General features: G+C 37.2%; 1 protein-coding gene across 6 annotated transcripts in view; it reads left to right on the forward strand.

Annotated features, from left to right (window-relative positions):
- Positions 1 to 22,041, forward strand: part of Ube4A (Ubiquitination factor E4A) — a 346,330-nt gene extending 324,289 nt beyond the window's left edge. For all 6 annotated transcript variants that reach the window (XM_090399157.1, XM_090399156.1, XM_090399154.1 and 3 more), the window contains one exon: positions 21,823 to 22,041. In XM_090399157.1, the coding sequence (XP_090255283.1) occupies positions 21,823 to 21,928 (106 nt within the window). In that variant the 3' untranslated portion in view covers positions 21,929 to 22,041. The remainder of the gene's footprint in view (positions 1 to 21,822) is intronic.
- The last annotated feature ends 1,067 nt before the right edge of the window (positions 22,042 to 23,108 follow it).

Genomic DNA, 23,108 nt, shown 5'->3' on the forward strand with positions numbered 1-23,108 from the left:
AAATTAGATTATCATTTATTCAGCAGGAGTAGAGTCCATTATTTCTTCAAGTATTCACTTTACTGAATACAGGAGTAGTGACCCCAAGGTACTTGATTCTGGACCATGTCTTACTTCATGTAATATACATCTGTTATACTATATGTAGACTTCATCTCCTCTTTATTTCTTTACTTCTTACTCCTTCCCTCAAAGCTATAATAGTATTTGAGGGCTAGGGGGGTGAATCTATACTTTTTTTTATTTTTTTCATCTCTTGCAGAGGGAGTCTATCTACTCTCCCATGTATTCTCCTCACCAAGTAGGCTGAACACACAGAAAAAAGCAACACTACCACTTCTGCATATGTTTTGCCAAGAAAATCTTATGAACAGAGGCCTAAGTTATTGTGATATGGTACCAGAAGAATGGGACATCCAGGTTAGAAGGCATCAAAATGGCTACTGGGGAAAACACAGGAGAACTTCCAGTGAAATTAACAAGAATGATGAAGCTGGATCAAATCCATTTGGAAATTCAACTTCTGATGGAGCTAATTTCAAAGAAGATGCCTCCACTCTACCAATTTACATGAAGTAGAAACAGGGAATGTAAGAAGTTTGTATCGAGGAAAACTGGAACTGGTAAAGAAAGAAACGAGAAGAATTCGATTTAAAATTTTAGGAATTAGTAAATTGAGATGGACAGGAATGGATCACTGCAATACCGATGATTTTATGATTTATTAATCTGGACAAGAAACTTTTGAAGAAATGGAGTAGCATTCATAGAAGAGAATATGGAAAATGTACTTTTGGTTACAATCCAGTGTCTGACAGAATAATCTTAATCAGAATAAAAGCATATTCAGTGCATGTCACACTCAAACAGTGTATGCACCCACTACATATGCAGGTGAATATCAGTAGAAAAAATTTAATGATGATTATAACAAGTACTGTACAGTATTGTTAAGACAAATTTTCTGTTGATATTAGGTAATTAGAATGCAAAAGTAGGAGGAAAAAGAAGAATGAGGCATCACGTAAAATGTTTTAGGACTGAGGAATGAAGGAGAAATGATGTTGAAGTTTTGTGTTGAGAACAGTTTCTTTATTGCAGACACTCTTTAAACAACATAAAAGAAGCTTGTACACATAGACTTCACCTAACAGTGAGTGTGGAAATTAGGTAGACTATATTGTCCCACAGAAGGTGAAGTGCTATCAAAACAGCAAAAATACTACCTAGTGCATGCTGTACAGATCATGTATTATTGATAGCTGAAGTTAAACTGAATTAAAGGCTAAGAAGAAACAAAAGGACTATACCGAATTTGATTTAAATCATATAAATGAAACATTTAAGGTAGAAGTAGGAAAAAAAATTAAAAAGTTTGGTGATTATAGGAAGAGAATTATTATTATTATTATTGTAGGTACCTCCATGGAGTTGGAAGAATCACTGTGGAAGATCTTCAAACTATCAGCACAATATCTATCTTACCTCTCCTTGAACCTATTAGCAGACATGGGTCTCCCAAGTGACTCTGGCAACCTGTTCCATTCTTGACCACTCTCTAAGCAAAAAATCTAGTTTTCGCACTCTTATTACAAGTATGACCTCTTGTTCTTCTCCCCCGCCCTTCCACCTAAAGCCAAGTGCTGAAACATTACTCTCCATCAATCTTATTAAAAAACCCATTAAGGAACTTAAACGTTTCTATCAATTGCCTCTTTTTCTGTTGTCAACCAACTTCTGCAATCCACAAAGCCTAGATTTGTCCTCATATGGAACATTATTCTCGTGGAAAGGCTTAGACGTTGGTTATGCATTTTCACTATATAATTTAAGGAAATTACAACGTACTAGGATATACATAAAAATAAATTTTAATATATTTCAATATTTCGGCAACGTCACGTTGCCATTTTCAAGAACTTAGGTACAAGACACGTGCATGCAGGCACAACACAACAGTAAGTGAGGATGAAGTAGGAAGCTATTATTTCTCCTAAAGTCCTGATTGTGCCCTCTAGCGGGCAATGTTGGTATTCTTGGGCAATTGGGCTGAAGGTCTTCTGATGTAGGTTTCCCAAATTTGAGGAAGTCTCATGCAGCCAAATTTGTTGAGGTTTGGATCGTTTCTTAGGGCTGAAGCTGATTCCATGAAAAGCCTTTCATATCTGTATTTGCTACGGTGTATTATCCTGGCTTTCTTCCACCGTATTCTATGGCAGTTATCCAGCACATGGTCAGCAAGACCAGAGTGGCTGTATTGGTGAAAATGGATGTAGTCCTTGTGTTCTGAAATTCTGATATTTGCTGTCCTGCCTGTTTGGCCAAAGTAGGACAGCTTACAGCTGCAAGGGACCTAGTATACACCAGGTAGGTCTAGGGGAGGAGGTTGGTCTTTAGTAGAGCGGATAAGAGATGCCAATTTTTTATATGGTCTGTAATAAGAAGTTAAATTATGTTTTTTTAAGATTTTTGTGATTTTTTCTGAGGTGCCTCGGATGTAGGGTATGGTGATGGATTTAGAGTAATCCTTGTTGTGATGGGGGTGGGGAGGTTGTGGTTTATTGGTTTCAATATTTTTTGGATTTTTTTTTGGGGGGGGGGGAGGTAGCCATTGGCTGAGAAAGTGTTGAGAATGTGGTTTAGTTCTGTGGTTAGGGCATTGTCATTCGAGCAGATAAGTTTAGCCCTGTTGTGTAGTGTCTTAATGACTCCATATTGTTGTGAGGGGGGGGGGGGATTGTTGGTGAATGTATCTGCCTGTATGGGTGGGTTTTCTGTATACTGAGAAAACCAAGGTTCCATCAGGTTGGCGGGTGACTAGTGTGTCTAAGAAAGGAATGCAGTTGTTTTTTTCCTCTTCCAGGGTGAATTTGATTCTGGGGTATTGGTTGTTTAAGTGTATTAAGAAGGAGAGGAGTGCATCAGAGCCACGTGGCCAAATAGCGAATACATCATCTACATAGCGAAGCCAGACGGTTGGTTTATGTGGGGCAGAGTTTAAGGCTTTCTCTTCAAAAGTCTCCATATAAAAGTTGGCCAAGAGTGAGGAGAGTGGAGAACCCATGGCTGTCCCCTCTATTTGTTTGTAGAATTTTCCTTGCCAAACAAAATAGCCTGAGTTCATTGTGAACTGAAATAGGGCTGTGATATCGGGAGGAAATTTAGTTTGGATTAGCTCTAAGGATTCTTTGAGTGGGACATTTGTAAATAAGGAGGAGACATCAAAACTGACCATTATGTCAGTGTGTTTGAGTGTAAGGTTTTCTATGCTGCTTTGAAGTGGGCTGAGTTTTTTATGTATGAAGGTGTGTTGCCAGTATAGTGTGAGAGAGCTTTGGCCAAATGTTTAGCTAGTTTGTATGTGGGGGAATCAATGCCATCCACTATGGGATGTAATGGCACATTTTCCTTGTGAATTTTTGGGAGTCCATAAATAGGAGTCCCCACATACAAACTAGCTAAACATAAAATATTGAAACCAATAAATCACAACCTCCCCCCCCCCCCCCCCTCACAACAAGGATTACTCTAAATCCATCACCATACCCTACATCCAAGGCACCTCGGAAAAAAATCACAAAAATCTTAAAAAAACATAACTTAACTTCTTGTTACAGCCTTAAACTCTGCCCCACAAAAACCAACCATTTGGCTTCGCTATGTAGATGATGTATTCGCTATTTGGCCACATGGCTCTGATGCACTCCTCTCCTTCTTAACACACTTAAACAACCAACACCCAAGAATCAAATTCACCCTGGAAGAGGAAAAAAACAACTGCATTCCTTTCTTAGACACACTAGTCACCCGCCAACCTGATGGAACCTTGGTTTTCTCAGTATATAGAAAACCCACCCATACAGGCAGATGCATTCACCAACAATTCCTCCCCCCCCCCCTCACAACAATATGGAGTCATTAAGACACTACAGAACAGGACTAAACTTATCTGCTCGAATGACAATGCCCTAACCACAGAACTAAACCACATTCTCAACCAATGGCTACCCCCTCCCCCTCCCCCAAAAAAATCCAAAAAATATTGAAACCAATAAACCACAACCTCCCTCCCCCTCACAACAAGGATTACTCTAAATCCATCACCATACCCTACATCCGAGGCACCTCAGAAAAAATCACAAAAATCTTAAAAAAACATAATTTAACTTCTTATTACAGACCATATAAAAAATTGGCATCCCTTATCCGCTCTACTAAAGACCAACCCCCCCCCCCCCCCCCCCGACCTACCTGGTGTATACCAGGTCCCTTGCAGCTGTAAGCTGTCCTACTTTGGCCAAACAGGCAGGACAGCAAATATCAGAATTTCAGAACACAAGGCCTACATCCATTTTCACCAATACAGCCACTCTGGTCCTGCTGACCATGTGCTGGATACCTGCCATAGAATACGGTGGAAGAAAGCCAGGATAATACACCGTAGCAAATACAGATATGAAAGGCTTTTCATGGAATCACCTTCAGCCCTAAGAAACGATCCAAACCTCAACAAATTTGGCTGCATGAGACTTCCTCAAATTTGGGAAACCTACATCAGAAGACCTTCAGCCCAATTGCCCAAGAATACCAACATTGCCCGCTAGAGGGCACAATCAGGACTTTAGGAGAAATAATAGCTTCCTACTTCTTCCTCACTTACTGTTGTGTTGTGCCTGTATGCACGTGTCTTGTACCTAAGTTCTTGAAAATGGCAACGTGACGTTGCCGAAATATTGAAATATATTAAAATTTATTTTTATGTATATCCTAGTACGCTGTAATTTCCTTAAATTATATAGTGAAAATGCATATTGAACATTCGACCACCCATCTTGGTTACTCACCTCTGTTTCCTCTCCACTACTTCCTCATCCCCAAGAAACCCAAATGACCAGACCTGAGCACAGTAAACCAGATATCGACATGTCAAGGCTTACAAAGGGGAATAACAATGTCCTTGTCTCTACCTGCTAGTGTGTTCTTCAGTAGCCAAGTAATCCTGTGAGCTACTGTGGCAGCCTTAGCAATAGCCCCTAAGCTTCAACTTTCTATCTATTACCACCCTCAATCCTTGTTTCATTTGTTTCCTGGATTATAGATCAATTAATGTCTTACACACCTTGTAATCTGTTTATCCCACAATGCATAACTTTGCATTTCTCCACATTAAACTGATATACCCATTATCTTTTGCCCATATACTGACAGCTTATTTAAATCATCCTGCAAGTTGATTAACTCTTATTCTGAATATATCCTTTCAACTTATTTCCTATATCATTTATGTACAAATTAAAAAGTAGTGGTCCTAGCAGAGAACCTTCCAGCACGTCACTAGTCACTTTGCTAGACTCTGCTCCTCCATATAACACTTTTTGGTATATGTCCCTCATCCTCATATCCACATAACCAGTGTATTAGTCATTCCCTTCAACCAACTCAGTTGTCACTCTATTATAAAAAAGTTTAGTAAAATATTAAGAGATGACTTACAAAGTCATGTTATCCCTCATTGTGTATCATATTCTTATTTGCCCATTCCTGAATTCTCTTTTTGACCAACTTTTCCAATACCACCACTAAAAGATTGGTCTATAATTTGCTACTACAGTCTTAGAGAACCTTCCATATGCAAAGATATTATTTTGCCCTTTTCTATATCCTTGGAACTCTGCCAGAGTTTAGAGCTAAATTAAGGAGCCTACTAGTCAGAGGCATTGCTAGTTCCCTTGCACATTCTTATAAAACGTGAGCTGATATCCCATCTAATCCCATACCCATGTTTACGTTGAGATTCTGCAGTATCTTAAGAATCTCCAATTCATCCATCTCCATTCTCACCTCATTCTCTGTTACATATGTCACAGCAGTAACGTCACTTGGATGATATATTCTTACAAAGTAGTCACTTACTCAGTAACTCAACTATTTTATCTGCTTCTGTCACCTTGCCACCATCAGCAGTCATTCAAGTTATCTTCCATATTCATTCTTCCTCTTACTTGCTATGATAAAACTCTTGAGAATTTCTTTTGGCCTGCTCATAATTTCTTTTCATAATCTGATTTTGCTTTCCTTACTATGTGGGTCACCTTTCTTGCCTGACCCTTATACTGTGTATAAGGGTCAGTCAAGAAAGGTCACCACTCTCCTTATATACTTTCCACAACATTTTATTTTATTTTTTTCCAGCTCATGTTTGATACTACTCATCCATCTAACTCCTAATTGATTAACCCTTCTGGCCTTGGGTATACAATTTGATATTCCTTCCTCTAGATGCCAGATAAACATCTCCAATGCACTACTAATCCCCTTTCAGATTTTTATGCCACATTATGACTTCAAGCTTCCTCCTAAGATTGTCATAATCACCTGCCTCGTTGTTCTACATATACCCTTATGTAGAACAACAAGAGTGAAGTCAAGACCCACATAGTCACTCTCCCTAATCTGATTAAATGTAGCCGCCTTGGGTATGGATAGTTCTTCTGATCCTATAACGAGGTTCAATACTCTTGCACACCAAGTCTCCTCCATCACATGCTGCCTCAAGTAATTATCTATTAGTAGGTGTAAAAATTCCACTTCCTTTCTGCCGTAGATCTTTCTTCCTTCCAATTTCTATCTTCATAGTTAGTCCCCCATAATAATTACTTGACCTGCACTCATTTGCTGGTACATGTCTTTCACATCATCTCTCTCTCTCTCTCTCTCTCTCTCTCTCTGGAACCCCCTCACCTATAGCAATCAACCATATATTTTGTCTTATTGGCCTTGATCTCATACAAGACTACATGACATGATCTGCCACCTTCCCACTTGTATCCTCTTCTTTTTCAGTGCAATTCATCTGCTATCATCAACAGTAACTCCCTCCCTCCCCCTCCATCCTGTCTTTTCTATCCTCCCTGAAAATACTAAACCCTTCACATTCTATCTCTGTAACTACATCATTTACTGTTAGTCAAGTCTCACTAATGCCTAGAACTTTTGACGAGGTTTCACTAACCAGTGCAACCTTCCCCCTCCCGTTCCTGATATTTCTGACATTAGTATATCGAGATTGTAGCATCCCTTTAGGTCCCTAGCCACCTTTACTCCCTGTATTAACAACCCTATTCAATATTGTTGCTTGAGAGACTAGATTCTGCATGTTTGGTCATTCTCACACTCATTTGCCTCATGGGTGTCTTCACACAAACTCACCTGAATCTACCCTATTGCTTAAGTTTTCCTGGCTGAAAGAGCTTTTCAGAAACTTTAGAGAACAAAGTTCTCTCTGTACATATAACACTTAATTGCAGTCCGTCAGCATTATGCAAATACTTCTTTCCATCAGACTCAGACCATAGGTCCACAAACTATATATCAGCCTATAGGTCCACTATATATCAACCATATTTCCTTATTGAGGTCTGCTTTGTTCTCATGAACTTCCACTGCTGCACATTCAACATTAATTCCATCATTAACATTTTCCAGTCTCTCAACGATGCTGTCTAGTCTACTAACACTTCTTTCATACTCAAAACACTTACAATACTACATATTAATTCACTAGTATCTCTCTCCTTCCATAAATTCTTCAACTTTCATACTGAATACGTCTCACACACACTGCACTGAACAAAATCATGCGAATTCAATTCACCCAACAATCATATGCTTTGCTGCTATTGTTCTACCAATTAGAATTAGAAGAACTGTGGAAAGAAACTAAATATACAGTAATAGAAGAAGCAAAGAAAATCTAATTAAAGCATCAAGAAGGAAAGAAAGAAAGAAAGATTGTAAATGGCTGTCAGAAGAAGCTGTTTTAACAGAGAAAGAGTTAGACAATTGAGTGAATATTTCCAGAGAAAGGCATTGAAAGATAAAGAAAAACATCCAAACTGAAGATGCAGTGAAACAGAAGGAAGTAGCATTACATGTTAAACAAGAGATATGTTTAGAAAGATAACAGGGAAGTGTATCTCTGGATTCGGAGTAGTAAAAAGTAATTTGAGAAACCGTTTGATGGAAAAAGAAGTGGAAAAAAGAAGATGGGAAGAGTATATAGAAGATTTGTACAAGAGAGAGAGATATTAATATTGAAGGAGAATTTCTTGAGGAATCTATGATAATGAAAAGTGAAGTGATATAGGCAATGGAACTGCTTCCAAAAGGAAAAGCTCTTGGAACTGATGGAATGGCAGTGGAATTATTGAGAGCAGCTGAGAATGGAGTATTGAATTTATTAACTGAAACTTATCAACAGATTTGGAAGAAAATATACTGCCTAGATATTGGAAAACATCAGTATTCATCCCATATCCAAAAAAGTCAAATCCCAGAGAATGTGAGAAATACAGAACCATTACATTAATTTCACATGCGAATAAAATTATGCTCAAAGTGATTCAAAAAGTCTGGAACCATAATGTGAATAGAGAAATGCCAGAAGAACAGGCAGGCTTTAGATAGATAGAAGAAATAGAGACTAGATAGCACACGAGACGAATTATGGAAAGAGCAAGAGAATTTCAAAAGGAAGTATTCATCTGTTTTATTGATTATAACAAAGCTTTTGATTGTGTGGGTCAATATCCTGGAATGTGATGAGAACAGTGAGGATACCACTATCTAATTCTCTTGATTAGAGAACTGTGTAACAACCAAAGAGCTTCAGTCTTTGGAGAAACAGATGGTGTTTGAGTCAAAAAACGGGTGTTGCAGGATTGTATATTGTTGCACTATCTTTTTAATACTTATAGTCAATATATTATGAGAATGGCTAATAAAGACCTAGCAGGAATTAAGATTAGTGGCAGAAAATAAATAATTTTAGATATGCAGATGATACAATGCTCATAGCAGAAACTAAGAAAGATCTCATGTGATTGATTCTGTTAGTTAAGAGGGGAAAGCAAAAATAGCCAATCTTAATTTAAACATCATCAAAACAAAAGTTATTGCTTCTAGCAATTTGGATGAATTTATGATTGTGGAATATAAAATAGAGGTGTTTGAAAGATGATTTATTGGGATCCAGAATGAAAATGATGGTTAATGTGAAGGTGAAATGAAAAAGATGATAACTATATGAAAACAGTTTTGAAAGATAGAGATGCTAGTAATACCATGAAAGTTAAAACTTTCAAAGAATGTCATTTCCAGTAGTGATATAAGGCTGGATCATTAGGAAGACAGACAGAAAGCAAATTTGAATCATTTGAATCATGGATATGAAGGAGACTATTAAGAATCTCATGGACTGCAAGAACAAGAATGACTATAACAAGGTTTTAGAGAATATAAAGACAGAATGCTCCTTGCTGGCAATGATCGCTAAACAGAAGTTAATGTACTTTGGGCATATTATGCAAGCAGATGATTCATTAGAAAAGGAAATTGGAAAACGTTGGGGGGAAATTGAAGGCATGAGAAGGATGAGACAGCAAAAGAGTTGGATGAACAACATAAAGGAAATTACTGACTTGAATTTACAATTGATGAAAGAAAATACAAGATTCCAAGTGAGATGGAGCCTTTGTTCACAAGATCACTAAAGGATGGAAAAGACTGGATGGTACATAACAATAACAGAGTCCTGTGACTATTGGCTGACTCTGTTGTTGTATTTTTACTTTTTAATGTTTAATTTTTAGAACACTCCTTTGACAAGACCCGCACACAATAGCCCAAGTGAGGTCTTATCAAGGCCTTGTAAAGAGGCAATATGACATCCTTATCTTTATGTGTCAAAGTTTGTGTCAGCATTGCAATTATCTTTTAAGTTGTATTTGCAATATTTGCTACATGGCCTCTGAACTTTAACTTCCTATCTATTAACACTCCAGCATATAGGTCACCACAATCTATTGTAGATACCATGTTGACGAATAAGTTCAAAACAACATGTGACAGATATTGTGCCAATGTTGGTTAGTGCTTGGCATTATGTTTAGGGCCTTCCTTGATGAGTCTATGGACTCCATGGAGTTCCTTGTGTCATGATAACCGGCCAGAATACATACACTCAATAGACGTGATATACTGGAATGGCCTTAGTTGCTGTGGCTGTAATTACAAATAGCCAGACTCCCATAGTGAATCTTAATTCCACAAAGTCTTAAGTTACCTGTTTTAACAGTCAAATACTATGCTCAATTATGTTACAGGAGTCAGCATATCTGCCTTTTATCACTATGAAATTCTACCTTGATGAAGCATTCTGATGAGAATCCTCATCAGAATGCTAAAGAGCCTGCCAACAGCTTGCCTTCCAATCATGGACATCTTTTTTCACAAATCAAGTCAAGAGGCCACAGCAGTTAGGAACACACACTAGATAATGAATATTTCACATCATTCACTTCTCATTTCCCTTCCTATCTGTTCTATACCTTTTGTATTTCATTTCCATGTACTAGTGGTGACAAAGAACCTGTTGATATTCTTTTTTGAATAATTTCCTTGAAAGTGAGTGAGTACAGTAACCTCCCGACTTAAGTAAATTACTTTGACATCCATTACAGTATGCAACGACATAATGTTAACTAGACTCTGCATTCACAGCAAATGTAACAAATAGTAACAGGCAGTGACAGGTTACCAGTAAGCGCTAAGAGCAGCAGAGGGCAAGTGCGCAAAAGCCGTAACATTCAAACTGAAACCTACCAATTAGAAATAACGACTCCGTAAACAATTCCTCCTTTTCCCAACCCATCAGTAGTTCATGCCTCGCGCAGTTAGTTTAGTCACTTGTTTATCACCGTTAGTGTTTGTTGTTTATTCACCCTTAAAATGGATTCGAAATGCAAAACTGAATGTGCTGGTAATAAATCTAAAAAACAAAGGTCTGCAATTACTTTAGAAGAAAAGTTGAAAATAATTCATATGTATGACGACAGGAAAATTATATCAACAATAGCTCGGGATATAAATCGACATATTTTGATAGTGAAGGATAAAGTTCACATCGTTGAAAGTAGGAAAGGTGCGATAACGTTGAAGGACACAATCATTACCAAGCAGAGACTGGGCCCGATTTCAGAGATGGAGAAATTGTTGTCTCACTGGATCAAGAATCTGACACAGAAGCGGATACCGTTGAGTTTTCTGATTATCCAGGAGAAGGCTAGGTCTTTGCATAAAGATTTACAAGAGAAGGCTGGCATCACGGACACGAAGAGTGCATTTAAAGCTAGTGCTGGGTATTAGAACAATTCAAGAAGCATACAAATCTACACAGCATCAACGTCACGGGTGAGGCAGCAAGTGTGGATACAGACACGGCAAGTAAATTTCCCGAACTTCTGGCAGAAATAATTGAGGAGGGAGAATATTTGCCTGAGCAAATATTTAATGTTGATGAAACAGCTCTGTTTTGGAAGAGGATGCTAACACAGACATTTATTGCAAAAGAGGAAAAATCTGTGCCTGGATTCAAGGTTGCAAAAGATCAGATCACTGTTATGATTGGCAGTAACACTTCAGGGGACTTGAAACTTAAACCGCTTACAGTGTACTATTCCCAGAGACCATGGGCCTTTAAGAACATTGACCTGAATAGGCTGCGCATAATCTGGAAATCCAATACCAACGCTTGGGTTACACGTGTGCTGTTCACAGACTTGTTCAATAACCACTTCATTCCCCAGGTGAAGGAATATTGTGCCAAGAAAGGAATCCTGTTTAAAGTGCTTCTCCTCCTGGACAATGTCCCCAGCCACCGGGAAGAGTTGGATGACTTTCATTCTGATGTAAAAGTTGTTTACCTGCCTCCCGGAACCACTGCACTGTTGCAACCTATGGATCAAGGTGCTATTGCGACTTTCAAAGCCTACTATCTGCAGCGTATATTTTCCCAAGCAATCAAGGCCATTGATAGTGGGGAGGGCATTACTCTATGTGATTTCTGGAAGAATTATAATATCCTTGATGCTATCAAAAATATCGGGGTGGCATGGGACGAAGTCACGTGGACAACAATGAATGCTGTAGAAGAAACTCTGCCCAGAAATGGTGCAAAATTGTGTAAAGGAAGGAGAGCAAACAATGACTGATATGGTTGTTGAGTTGACATAAGAATTACAGCAAGCGATGGAGACAGAGACATGTGTGCAACTGGCAGAGAAATTAGAGCTCGAAGTGGTTGACGTTGACGTTATGAGCTTCTTTTGAGTCACAATGAAGAGCTTACTAATGATGACCTTATTCAGTTGGAGGCATTCCGAAGAAAATACTATGCCGATTGAACCGCCAACTCCAGACGTTAAGAAATTTACAACAAAGGGACTAACCGAGACTTTTAACCTGATAGACATGCCGCTAGCAAAATTAGAATCGATGGATCCGAACACTGAGCAGTTCGAGAATGTTGGCCGCCTTATCCATTCCGATATGTCTAGCTACAAGGCTATCTACGATGACAACTCAGATGACCCCGACTACTCTCAGCCTTCCACATTGAGAGGGGTAGAAGTTGCCAGAGAACAGCATTTCTCTTTGCAACCACATCCACCACCACCACCAGCAGCGCCGATTCTCCCACTACAGAGCTAAATTAGCTGTCACAAGATATTTTTCAATAAATTTAGTTTAATCCTTTATCCAAGTGTGAGCAAACAAAGTTTGCGCCTGAAAGTATCTTCAGGACTGGGGTAAGGTGGTACAACACTGGGAAACTCGTTGCAAAGGTGGAGCAAGCTAACTTCACACCTATCTCAGTATCTCCCATAATACAAAACACATTTCCTTGCAGATACGTACATGTTATGCATTAAGGGAAGGGCCACTACCCAGACTAGTTTCGACCTTTATTGAGGTCTCTTCAGTGGGAGCCAGGCCCAAGTGGAGATAATACCAGACAGAAGCATTAGCAAGGTCATTATCTACCTAAAGGAGTTGCCAAATGGTGTGCTACCTTTTTATTAAATTACTCTGGATTTAGAGAAAGTTGTTGAAAGATTATTTTCCACTTGGTTAGACTATGATAAATTTAGTTTAATCCTTTATCCAAGTGTGAGCAAACAAAGTTTGCGCCTGAAAGTATCTTTAGGACTGGGGTATGGTAGTACAACAACACCAGGCAACTTGTTGCATAGGTGGAGCAAGCTAACATCACTCCTATCTCAGTATCTCCCATAATGCAAAACACGTCTCCTTGTAGATACGTATAATGTTACGCATTAAGGGATGGGGCAATTCATATATAGAAGCTAATCACTTCACATCACTTGTCTTAGTATCCCATAATGCAAAGCACATATCCTTATGGACATGTAGAATGCTATGCATTATGTGAAGGGATCACTACCCAGACCTGTTTCAACCTTCATTGAGGTCTCATCAGTGGGAGCCAGACCCAGAGGTGATACTGAGGTTGAAGTAATGCAGAAGTCATATTTTCATATCCGAGTAGCCAAAAGGTGTCACACCTTATTATTAATTAAATATTCTGAATTAGAGATAGTTGTTGGAAGTGATGGGAAGTCGTTAGCTTCTATATACGAGTTTCCCTAGTCCTGAAAATACTTCAGGTGCAAACTTTGTTTTCTTATACTTGGATAAAGGATTAAACCAAGTATATAATTTCTTGGTATCTTTAATTTATAGTATCACCAAGTGGAAAATCTTCCAACAACTATCTCTAATCCAGAGTGTTTAATAATATCTGAAACCTCTTGGCTACTAGTATATGAAAATATGACTTCTGCATTACTTCAACCTTAGCATCACCTGTGGGTATTGACCTTTCCCGTAATGCATAGCATTATACATGTCCATAAGGATATGTGCATTGCATTGATACTAAGGCAAATGATGTGAAGTCATTAGCTTCTGTATATCAGTTGCCCCAGTCCTGAAAATACTTCAGGTGCAAACTTTGTTTGCTTACACTTAGATAAAGGATTAAACCAAGCATATAATTTCTTGGTATCTTTAATTTATTTACCCATGTTTTGTTTATATTGTGTAACCTTTTGATTATTATTATATGGTGTCTGGAGAATCAGCATGGGAGACCAAAACTACCTATTAGGAAACCTATCATCCCTCTCCTTAAACTCATTCACTGTCAGGGAACTCACAACTAATTCTGGCAATACATTCCACTCATTCTCAACACAAAATATCTGTTCTGTAAACTCTCTAACCGCACTCTTACACAGCTCCCATGGATGGGCCCCCTAGTTCTCTAACTATAAAATTTCCTTTGCATCAATTTTATAAAACTTCTTTAATATCTTAAGCTTTTCTAGCATGTTCCCTCTTTTCTGCCTATCACCTAAACTTTGTAACGCACAAACATTCAATCTATCCTTATAGGGAGCATTCCAGACCTGTCACCAGCTTAGTCACTCATCCTTGAATCTTCTCTACTACTACTACCACCCCCATCTCCTGTTCCCTAAGAAACCTAGGTGATCAAAATCTGATGCAGCCGATTCATAGCCTTATAAAGAGGGATAATAACTTCCCTATCTTTACTTGTTAACATGTTTTTAAACATTCAGATAATCCTTTGCGCTATATTACAAACTTTTGCAATATGTCCTCTGAACTTCAACTTTCTATCCATTATTATCTCCAAGTCACTAGCCTCATCAATTTCCTGCAATCCAGTACCATCAATATGATACACCATAGGCAACCTTTTCCACCTGAAGTGCATCTATTTATTTTGTAACATTAAATTGATCATTATTCTTTGCACACAATGCCAATTTATTTAAATCATTCTGCAGGATATCCACATCACTTTTATCAACTATTGCTCTGCCCAGGTTTGCATTATTAGCAAACAACTGAATATATCCCCATTGATATACAAATTAAAGAGTAGTGGCCCAAGTACAGAACCCTGTAGTAATCCACTAGTCAACTCCATCTCTTAAATTCCACTCCACCATTTACTATTCTCTAGTGTCTGTCTGTCAGCCACCCCCCCCCCTTATCCATGCTACTAACTTCATATCCATTTCCATTTGCTCCAACTTTTGTAATAGTTTTCCATGTGATATTCTGTCAGTTGCCTTTGCAAAGTCCAGCAGTACCATGATGTAGCCATTTCCTTTATCTAGTTCTGTTATCATTTGATTATAAAATGTGAATAAATTACTAACACAGGACCTACCCTTACAAAGCCTTGCTACCCACTATAGAGTACTGCATCCCTACTACCCACTGTTAGATTTTCCCTTTAGCCAACTTTTCTAATACTTTAACAACCACTCCTGATATATTAATTGGTCGGTAGTTTGCTAACTCTGACTTGGAACTGCCATTATGCAATGATACTATCTTATCCTCTATCTACTCCCCTGGAACCCTCCCAGAGCTGACTTATATTGAACAACTTTATCAGAAGCATGGGCTAACATGCCATCCAGTCCCACCGCTATTTTCACAATCATATTTTTAAATATGCTTTTCAAAAGCAAATTGGCCTAAATACATGACAACTATTAGAAACATATTGCACTGGCATACCCACTAGTAGAGAACTTGATCAGCAACTACTGGAACTAAATAACAGCATACATAGAGCTGCAAAAAATTCAATTCCCAGAGGACTCAGGAAAAACAGTTGGGTCCATTTTGGAAAGATCATAATATCAATGCTAGGATCACTGAAAGAGATATCAATGAACAGTTAAAACAAAATAATACAGAAGACAACAGAAAGAAGATAACAAAATTAACTCAAGACATAGAAGATGAAATTTAGAACTGCAAACAAAAAAAAGTGGGAAGAATTCTGCGATGGACTAGATCCAAGAAAAGACTCACAACACTGGAATATCATCAGATTATTAAATGATGCAACACTTCTGGATACTGATCACTTTTCGACCACAGTCTCCTCAAGAACTAATACAGCAGCAACAAACAAACAGATGCCAAATATATTAGCCAAACATTACTCTACTAATGCAAGTAAGCTGCAATACAACAAAGGAGACAAAAAGTGCAGGAAAATTGCAAAACATCTGCTGATACAATCCAGAACCTATCCTTCTGAAGACATCTTTACTCGGGCCCTCACAATGACAGAATTAGAAACAGCAATTAGTCAAAATGACCCTGACAAGTCACCCGGAATTGATCTTATGATTAAAAACATGGGAAAAATAGCCAGCTCTTTTTTTCCCATGCTGCTACAAGTTTGCAAGATTCCCTGACTAAATTGAATAACTGTTGTAATAGATATGGTATGAAGGTCAGCATTAAAAAGACAAAAGACAATGAAAATAGGTAGAATTGTTGAAAATGTCAACTGTGTTGTGAATGGGGAACCTGTGGAACAAGTAAAACATTTCAGCTACTTAGGCACGATTTTTAGTGAAGATGGTAAATTAAATATGGAAATAGACAACAGAATCAACAAAGCTGGTATAGTAGGCAGTCAATTGAATAAATTCATATGGAATAAGAGAGAAATTAGTCTTAACACTAAATTAGCTGTATACAAGACAGTGTTCAAACCAATTTTAACTTATGGATCTGAGAGCTGGGTCAGAAGTAAAACACTTGACCAAAGACTAGAGACCGCAGATAAGAGAGTCCTGAGAAAGATTAGAGGCATGAACAGATGGCATCAATGGCAATATCATATTAAAAACTAGGATATTAGGAAAGAACTTGACATTGTCAGCATCCAGGAATGCGTTAGCAGAGCTAATCTCAGGTGGTATGGTCACTTAAACAGAATGGGTGAGGAAAGATTAGCAAAACAAGTGTTCTCTGCCAGGTTAGCAGGAAAATGACCCAGAGGAAGACCAAGATATAGGTGGATGGATATGGTATAAAGTGCCTTAGACGATAGAAATATAAGCTCTGATAATGTTGGAGTCTTGACAAGTAACAGACTGATTTGGAGGAAAATTGTAGATAGGAAGTTAGTAATGATGTAAATTTTTCGTGTAGTATTATCATATCCTGTACACCCCCTTGAGGGTACATGGCAGGAATTTGATGAATGATGATGATGATGAAAAATAGCCAAAAACTGCCTTCTGAAAATATTTAACACTTCCTGGAATGCAGGTAAACTACCATAATTCAGGAAAACGTTAGTCATTATACCTTGACTAAAACCTAACAAAAACCATAATGACTGTAAAAGGTACAGACCAATAGTTTTGACTAGCACTTTCTGTAAACTAAACGAAATAATAATACATCCATTGGCTCTTAGAAAATAGCAAGATCAACTTTACCAAACTGCATACAGGTCTCAACACAGTACAGAAGAGTAATTATTTTATCTTTGCCAATCAGTCATAGATGGCTTTCAAGAAAAACCACCAAAGAAGACAGCAGCAATATTCTTGGATCTCAGAGCTGCCTTCGGTCGTGTCTGGAGACAAAAGTTAATAAAAATTGCGTATGATACTGGAATAAGGGGTAATGCATTAATTTGGATTTCATGGAAGGAAGAAAAATGAAAGTAAAAGTTAATGGAATTTATTCCAACATGCATTGAATTTGAGCTGGACTCCCACAAGGTTCTGTTTTAAGCCCACTCATATTTCTCATCTATAGCAATCTGGCATACAAGCAGTAATCCTCAACAATCTGAAAAAGTCCCAAATAATTCAATAAAAGGCTTAGAAAGATGGGCAAAGGAACTTAAATTACAGATAAACCCAGAAAAAACAATTTTTTTTTTTTTTTTTTATGTTGTGCTCATATACAGGAGGTTGGCTGGTCAACCTATAGTACGTTAGTACTGTATATGGATGATGGGTTGTGAAAGGAGAAACTTGTTTACATTTGATTTGAATGCCTGTATATTGTATTCCTTGGGAAATACGTCAGGGGGGAAGACTGTTTCATAGCACTGCAGTATCAGGGATAAATGAGGAGAAACTTGTTCTGTGGATTTTGAGGTGTACTGTAAAAGGATGTTGGGCAGCAGCTGTATGTGTTCCAATGGACTTAGTACAGGGTGTGTGTGGGGGGGGGGGCTTTCCCATGAAAAGAATATACAGATTGCAAAGACCAGGCATCTATGTGAAAGGGGGGGGGGGCAGCAAGTTGGTGAGGGACGGGTCATTTATTAGTCTAATTGCTCTCCTCTGTATTGAGTCAAGCAATTTGAGGGAGCTTTTTGGAGCCCCGCTCCAGATATGAGAGCAGTATTCGAGAGCTGGGCAGATTTGTGACTTGTATAGTGTTAACAGCTGTTTAGAGGTGAAGTAGCGTCTTGAGCGAAAGAGAAAACCTAGTTTTTTGGAAGCTGAGGATGCAATGGTTGTGATGTGTTTATGCCAGGAGAGACTTGGTGTCAAGGTAATTCCGAGAAGTGAAATTTTGTCTTGTCTGTGAATTTGAGTGTTATCGAAAACAATGCTGGGGGAAAATGGTTCCTTTTTGTGAGAAATAAGACAGAACTGGGTTTACTGGCGTTGAAGTTGACAAGGTTGTCTGAGCCCATCGGAGGATGGCTTGGAGGTCAGAATTAAGGGCAGTCGTGGTTGATGTTCTGTAGGTTGAAGTGAGTTGTGTAGGGTAGGGTTTGTCAAATTGTCAATATATGATTGCCAATTGTCATTATATAAGGGGGACTAGAAAGTAATCAATTTTTTGAACTACATTTTTAATATAAATTTTATTAAAGAAAAAATTAAAATTATTCAATTATATATTCACCATCGTTAATTATAACCTTATTCCAACGATCTACTAAGTTTAGAATTCCTTTTTGAAAAAAAAGTTTTTTCTTTGGAGACAAAAAATTATATCAAACTCCTTTGTACATCATCTTGCGAATAGAAGGTTTTATTTCTTATGCTGTGTTCTAAGTACCTGAATAAGTGATAGTCACTAGGAGCAATATCCAGCGAATATGGAGGATGTGGTAGAAGGTCCCATCCTAACTGCCTAATTTTTTCTTGAGTCATTCTTGCAGAATGTGGTTTTGCATTATCTTGCTACAAAATTATCCCTTTTCGATTGACAAGTGCAGGATGTTTGATTAACAATGCTTGATGTAGTCATTCTAATTGTTCACAGTAGTTGGCTGCTGTGATAGTCTTACCTTGTTCCATGAGTTCGTAATGAATAATTCCATGAATATCCCACCAAATGCATAACAGAACTTTTTTGTGGATGAAGTCCATCTTTAGGTGTTGGAATTGGAGTTTGATTTGGAGAAAGCCACTGTTTTTTGCATTTAATATTCTTATACAGCACCCATTTTTCGTCACCAGTTACGACTCTTTCCATAAAGGGGTCATTTTGTTGTCTGGTCAACAATGAATTGCAAATCGTCTGTCTCTGTGCTTTATTGTTGTCTGACAGTTCATGCAGTACCCATACACCCTGTTTAAGAACTTTGCCACTCTTGTGTAAGTGCTCTTGGACAATTGACCATTAAGAATTAAGTTTCTCTGCTAATTCTTGTATGGTTTGTTTTGGATCTGATTCAACGAGAGTCTCATCATCTCGAGGACAATCAGATAGATCAAAATTTTTTTCTGCAAATCTCCTAAACCATCGCTGACATTTGTTAACCTTCAATACGTCTCCATAAGTTGAACAAATGATTTTGGTAGCCTCGGTAGCATTCTTTCCTTGGTGAAACAAAAACAGCATGCAATGACGTAAATGCTGTTCTTCAACTTTAAAGTCCGCCATATTAAAAAAAATAATCTGAAATTAAAAAAAAAAGATTTCTTAAATAAAAAAGTAATTCTAATATTTATAAAAATTAAATTTAATAATTCATGTGTTATTTAAAAAAAAAACAATCGGCTAAAAATGACGTATTAAAAATAATTGATTACTTTCCGCTCCCCCTTATATATTGTCAATTGTCATATATGATTTGTCAAATCATTTAATACCAAAACAGAAAAAAACAGTCTCCAAAATACTTAGGCTGATACACCACTTTGCACCCCACTTTGTTCCACAGAAGACTTTGTGGAACAAAGTGGGGTGCAAAACCAAACACACTCAAAACTACATATACGGCACTCATATGACCCACTATGGAATACGCCTCATCAATCTGGGCTTCAACTTCTATTAGCTCAAAAGAAAAACTTGACAGAGTACAATCAAGAGCAGCAAAAATTATTATAGGTGCAGTCTCGTCCACAAATAATTTAAAAGCTCAACAAGAGTGTGAGCGTCACATACTAGAAGACAAAAGAAAACTCTCCACAGTTTAATTCGCTAACAGAATCAGGAGCCACCAACAGGATCACATTTCACTCAGGACTTTCGATGCCTGGACAAGAAAATCTAGACTAAAGCGATCATCTGCTTTACAATATGATCGTGAAGTTAGATTACAGGTTGACTTAGAGCACTTGTCAATTGAAATAAGCAAAGAGCTATTTTTTACTATTCTACCAAAAAACACAATGATAAACTTAAATCTCCTAGAACCTTGTTCAAAAAAGGATTCATAGCAAAAAAAAATAAAAGAAAAGGACGTGAGCCTATACATCACTTAAATAATCCAAACCATGTTGCCTACACTGATGGATCATCTGATGAAGCACTCAACCAAGGAGGTTCAGGGGTTTTTCTAACTCTACCTGGAGGCAAGGAAATGCAAATCAAAACCACAGCTGGTAAAGTAGCTTCAAACTTCACTTGTGAATTAACAGCCATACAAATAACTCTCAAATTCTATCTCTCAAATCTAGTAATAAACATTACAGAAGGAATGACCATCTACAGTGACTCAAAATCTGCACTCGAGGTGTTAAAAAATGGAAAAACAAAACTCGCACAGGAAATTCATGAACTACTAACAGCCTTAAATTTGAAAAAATAAGAACTGCACTGGATTCCAGCCCATGTAAATATTGAAGGCAAAGAAAGAACAGACAGACTAGCCAAAAGAAGCAAGATACTTACCTCAAAAATTACACCCACTATCACTAACTTATGCTAACTCTGTCTCCAAAATAAGATTGGTAAAACAAACTATCAAGAAGAAGAAAAAAATCAGTGAAATTAATGAATGAAAATAGAGAAATAACCACTGTTATTACCAAACTAAGGATGAAACATTTTAAAGGCATGAAAATTCAGCCAGGCGGTAGTAGGAGCTATGAAACATACAAAAACTGTCCAGGAGTTGAACTAGCACCTGTCCATATTTATTCTTGTCCAGCAATTGCTGCTGCTCTACAGAAAATTGACAATAACCCTAGAGAAAAAGCTCTACTCCATCAAAGTTCAACAGATTGCCAAAGCTGTTCTAAGATCCACAGTCATATCTAGAAGCTCTTCAATGGACTCGGCAACAACATTCATCAGTTCATTTTCTCACTTTCCACACAACTTGCAAAATAAAAATAAGAAATAAAAGGTTTACATTAAGAGAAGCAGCCTCACACTAGATAATAAATCCTAAGAACTCTCAAAACCACAGATATGTTAGTTGTGATTTATTATCTAGTGTGAGGCTGCTTCTATTAATGTAAACCATTTATTTCTATTTTTATTTTTCTAACTTCGCACTGAAAACAGTGCTACATACTATCATCTCACATGTAGGACCAGAAGAGATCTAAGCCCCCCAACAATATCCTGTGCTATCCAACTCCTGATCTTGGAATTTGAGAAATCATTCTCTGGTAAGTCCTCCATACCGTCAGTGTGTCCTGCAAGGCATACAAAGGGAGTATTTTGAAATGTTTGTGTTTGTAGGCTAGCAGTAATATGCATAATATGTGAATGAAATAACTGTTTCCTCTCTTAGTAAAGAGTTTGCAAAAACAGAATTTTAATTTCTTTATAAGGTATAATAATCAGATTTATTCTGCAAATATTTTACTAAAGATTTAATGGGGTTTTTTCCCTTAGTGATCAGTCCGATCCTTTTAATCGAAGTCCATTATCAATGGATACAGTCAAACGAGATGATGAGCTGAAAAAAAGGATACAGGAATGGCTTACCAGTAAAAGATAATTTGTATTAATTCATTGTTTGAACATATTGTATTTTATTTCCACTGTAAATACTTACTGTTGGTATAATATATTATTTAAAACTCAGAATAAATGCCTTATTGACTTCTTTAATTCAGTTATATAGAACCACACTTCTTGTTGATACTCATGATTTCTCTTTTAGTATTTCCTTAAATGTATTACTAGGAGTAAGAAAATATACCATAAAAAATTTATTATTTTCCTTTTAAGTTGCATGATTTTATTATATTAATTGCACTTATGTATATTATGTACAATATTGAATCAAGAGCCTTCAGTCAGAAAACTATGTACTTAGTATTTGATTATAAATATTTAACTTTTGTGGTGTTGCTCCCTATTCTATTGCAAAACTGTATATGTTATCAAATATATCATCTATTGTCATCTCTAAGGCAAATTTCTTGGATGGTATGTGGGTAATGTTTTATTGATTTGGAAACATTGCCTCAAACTTCTGCTCCTTCATAGATCATTTAACACATTTGTGCTGGGCATTGTCCACTCTCACAGAAACTACCAGCAGGAATTAGCTTTGCCGTATATATGTGCTTCCACATCAGTCAGTCACATTTTCACAAAACTTATACAGCATGTTAGTTGCAACTTTTCAGATAAATTTTATTTGTAAAATTAGCATTTGTGAAATATCTCAATGATATCAAAAATCTCAAATGTAATTCAAACTGATTTCAAGTTATATATATTCGCACATGCATCTTTATTTGCTTTGCATAAATTGTATGCATTCTATGCAGTGGCTGCATTATAAACAACTGTTACATATATTGTCTGCAACTGAAAAAATTGAAAGAGGATGTTAGAACAAATGTGTTTAGTTAGATAGTTTAGTGCTACAATAAATCTGTTTTGCTTGCATGAATGCATGCATGTAACAGGACTGCATTCATTGATTGCCAACAAAATACTGGAATATGTGAGATATCTGTTATTGATAAGACAGAAGTGTTGCTAACAGGGAATAAAAAAGTTAGGTAATGGACTAAGGATTCGTGAAAAGGTGGATGATTCTGATCATCCACCTTTTCACGAATCAATAAAACATTACCCACATACCATCCAAGAAATTTACCTTAGAGATGACAATAGATGATATATTTGATAACATATACAGTTTTGCAATAGAATAGGGAGCA

This window comes from Typopeltis vanoorti, chromosome 10 (genome assembly GCF_054136105.1).
Source record: "Typopeltis vanoorti isolate ZY-2024b chromosome 10, IOZ_Tvanoo_1.0, whole genome shotgun sequence".
Classification (NCBI taxonomy): domain Eukaryota; kingdom Metazoa; phylum Arthropoda; class Arachnida; order Uropygi; family Thelyphonidae; genus Typopeltis; species Typopeltis vanoorti.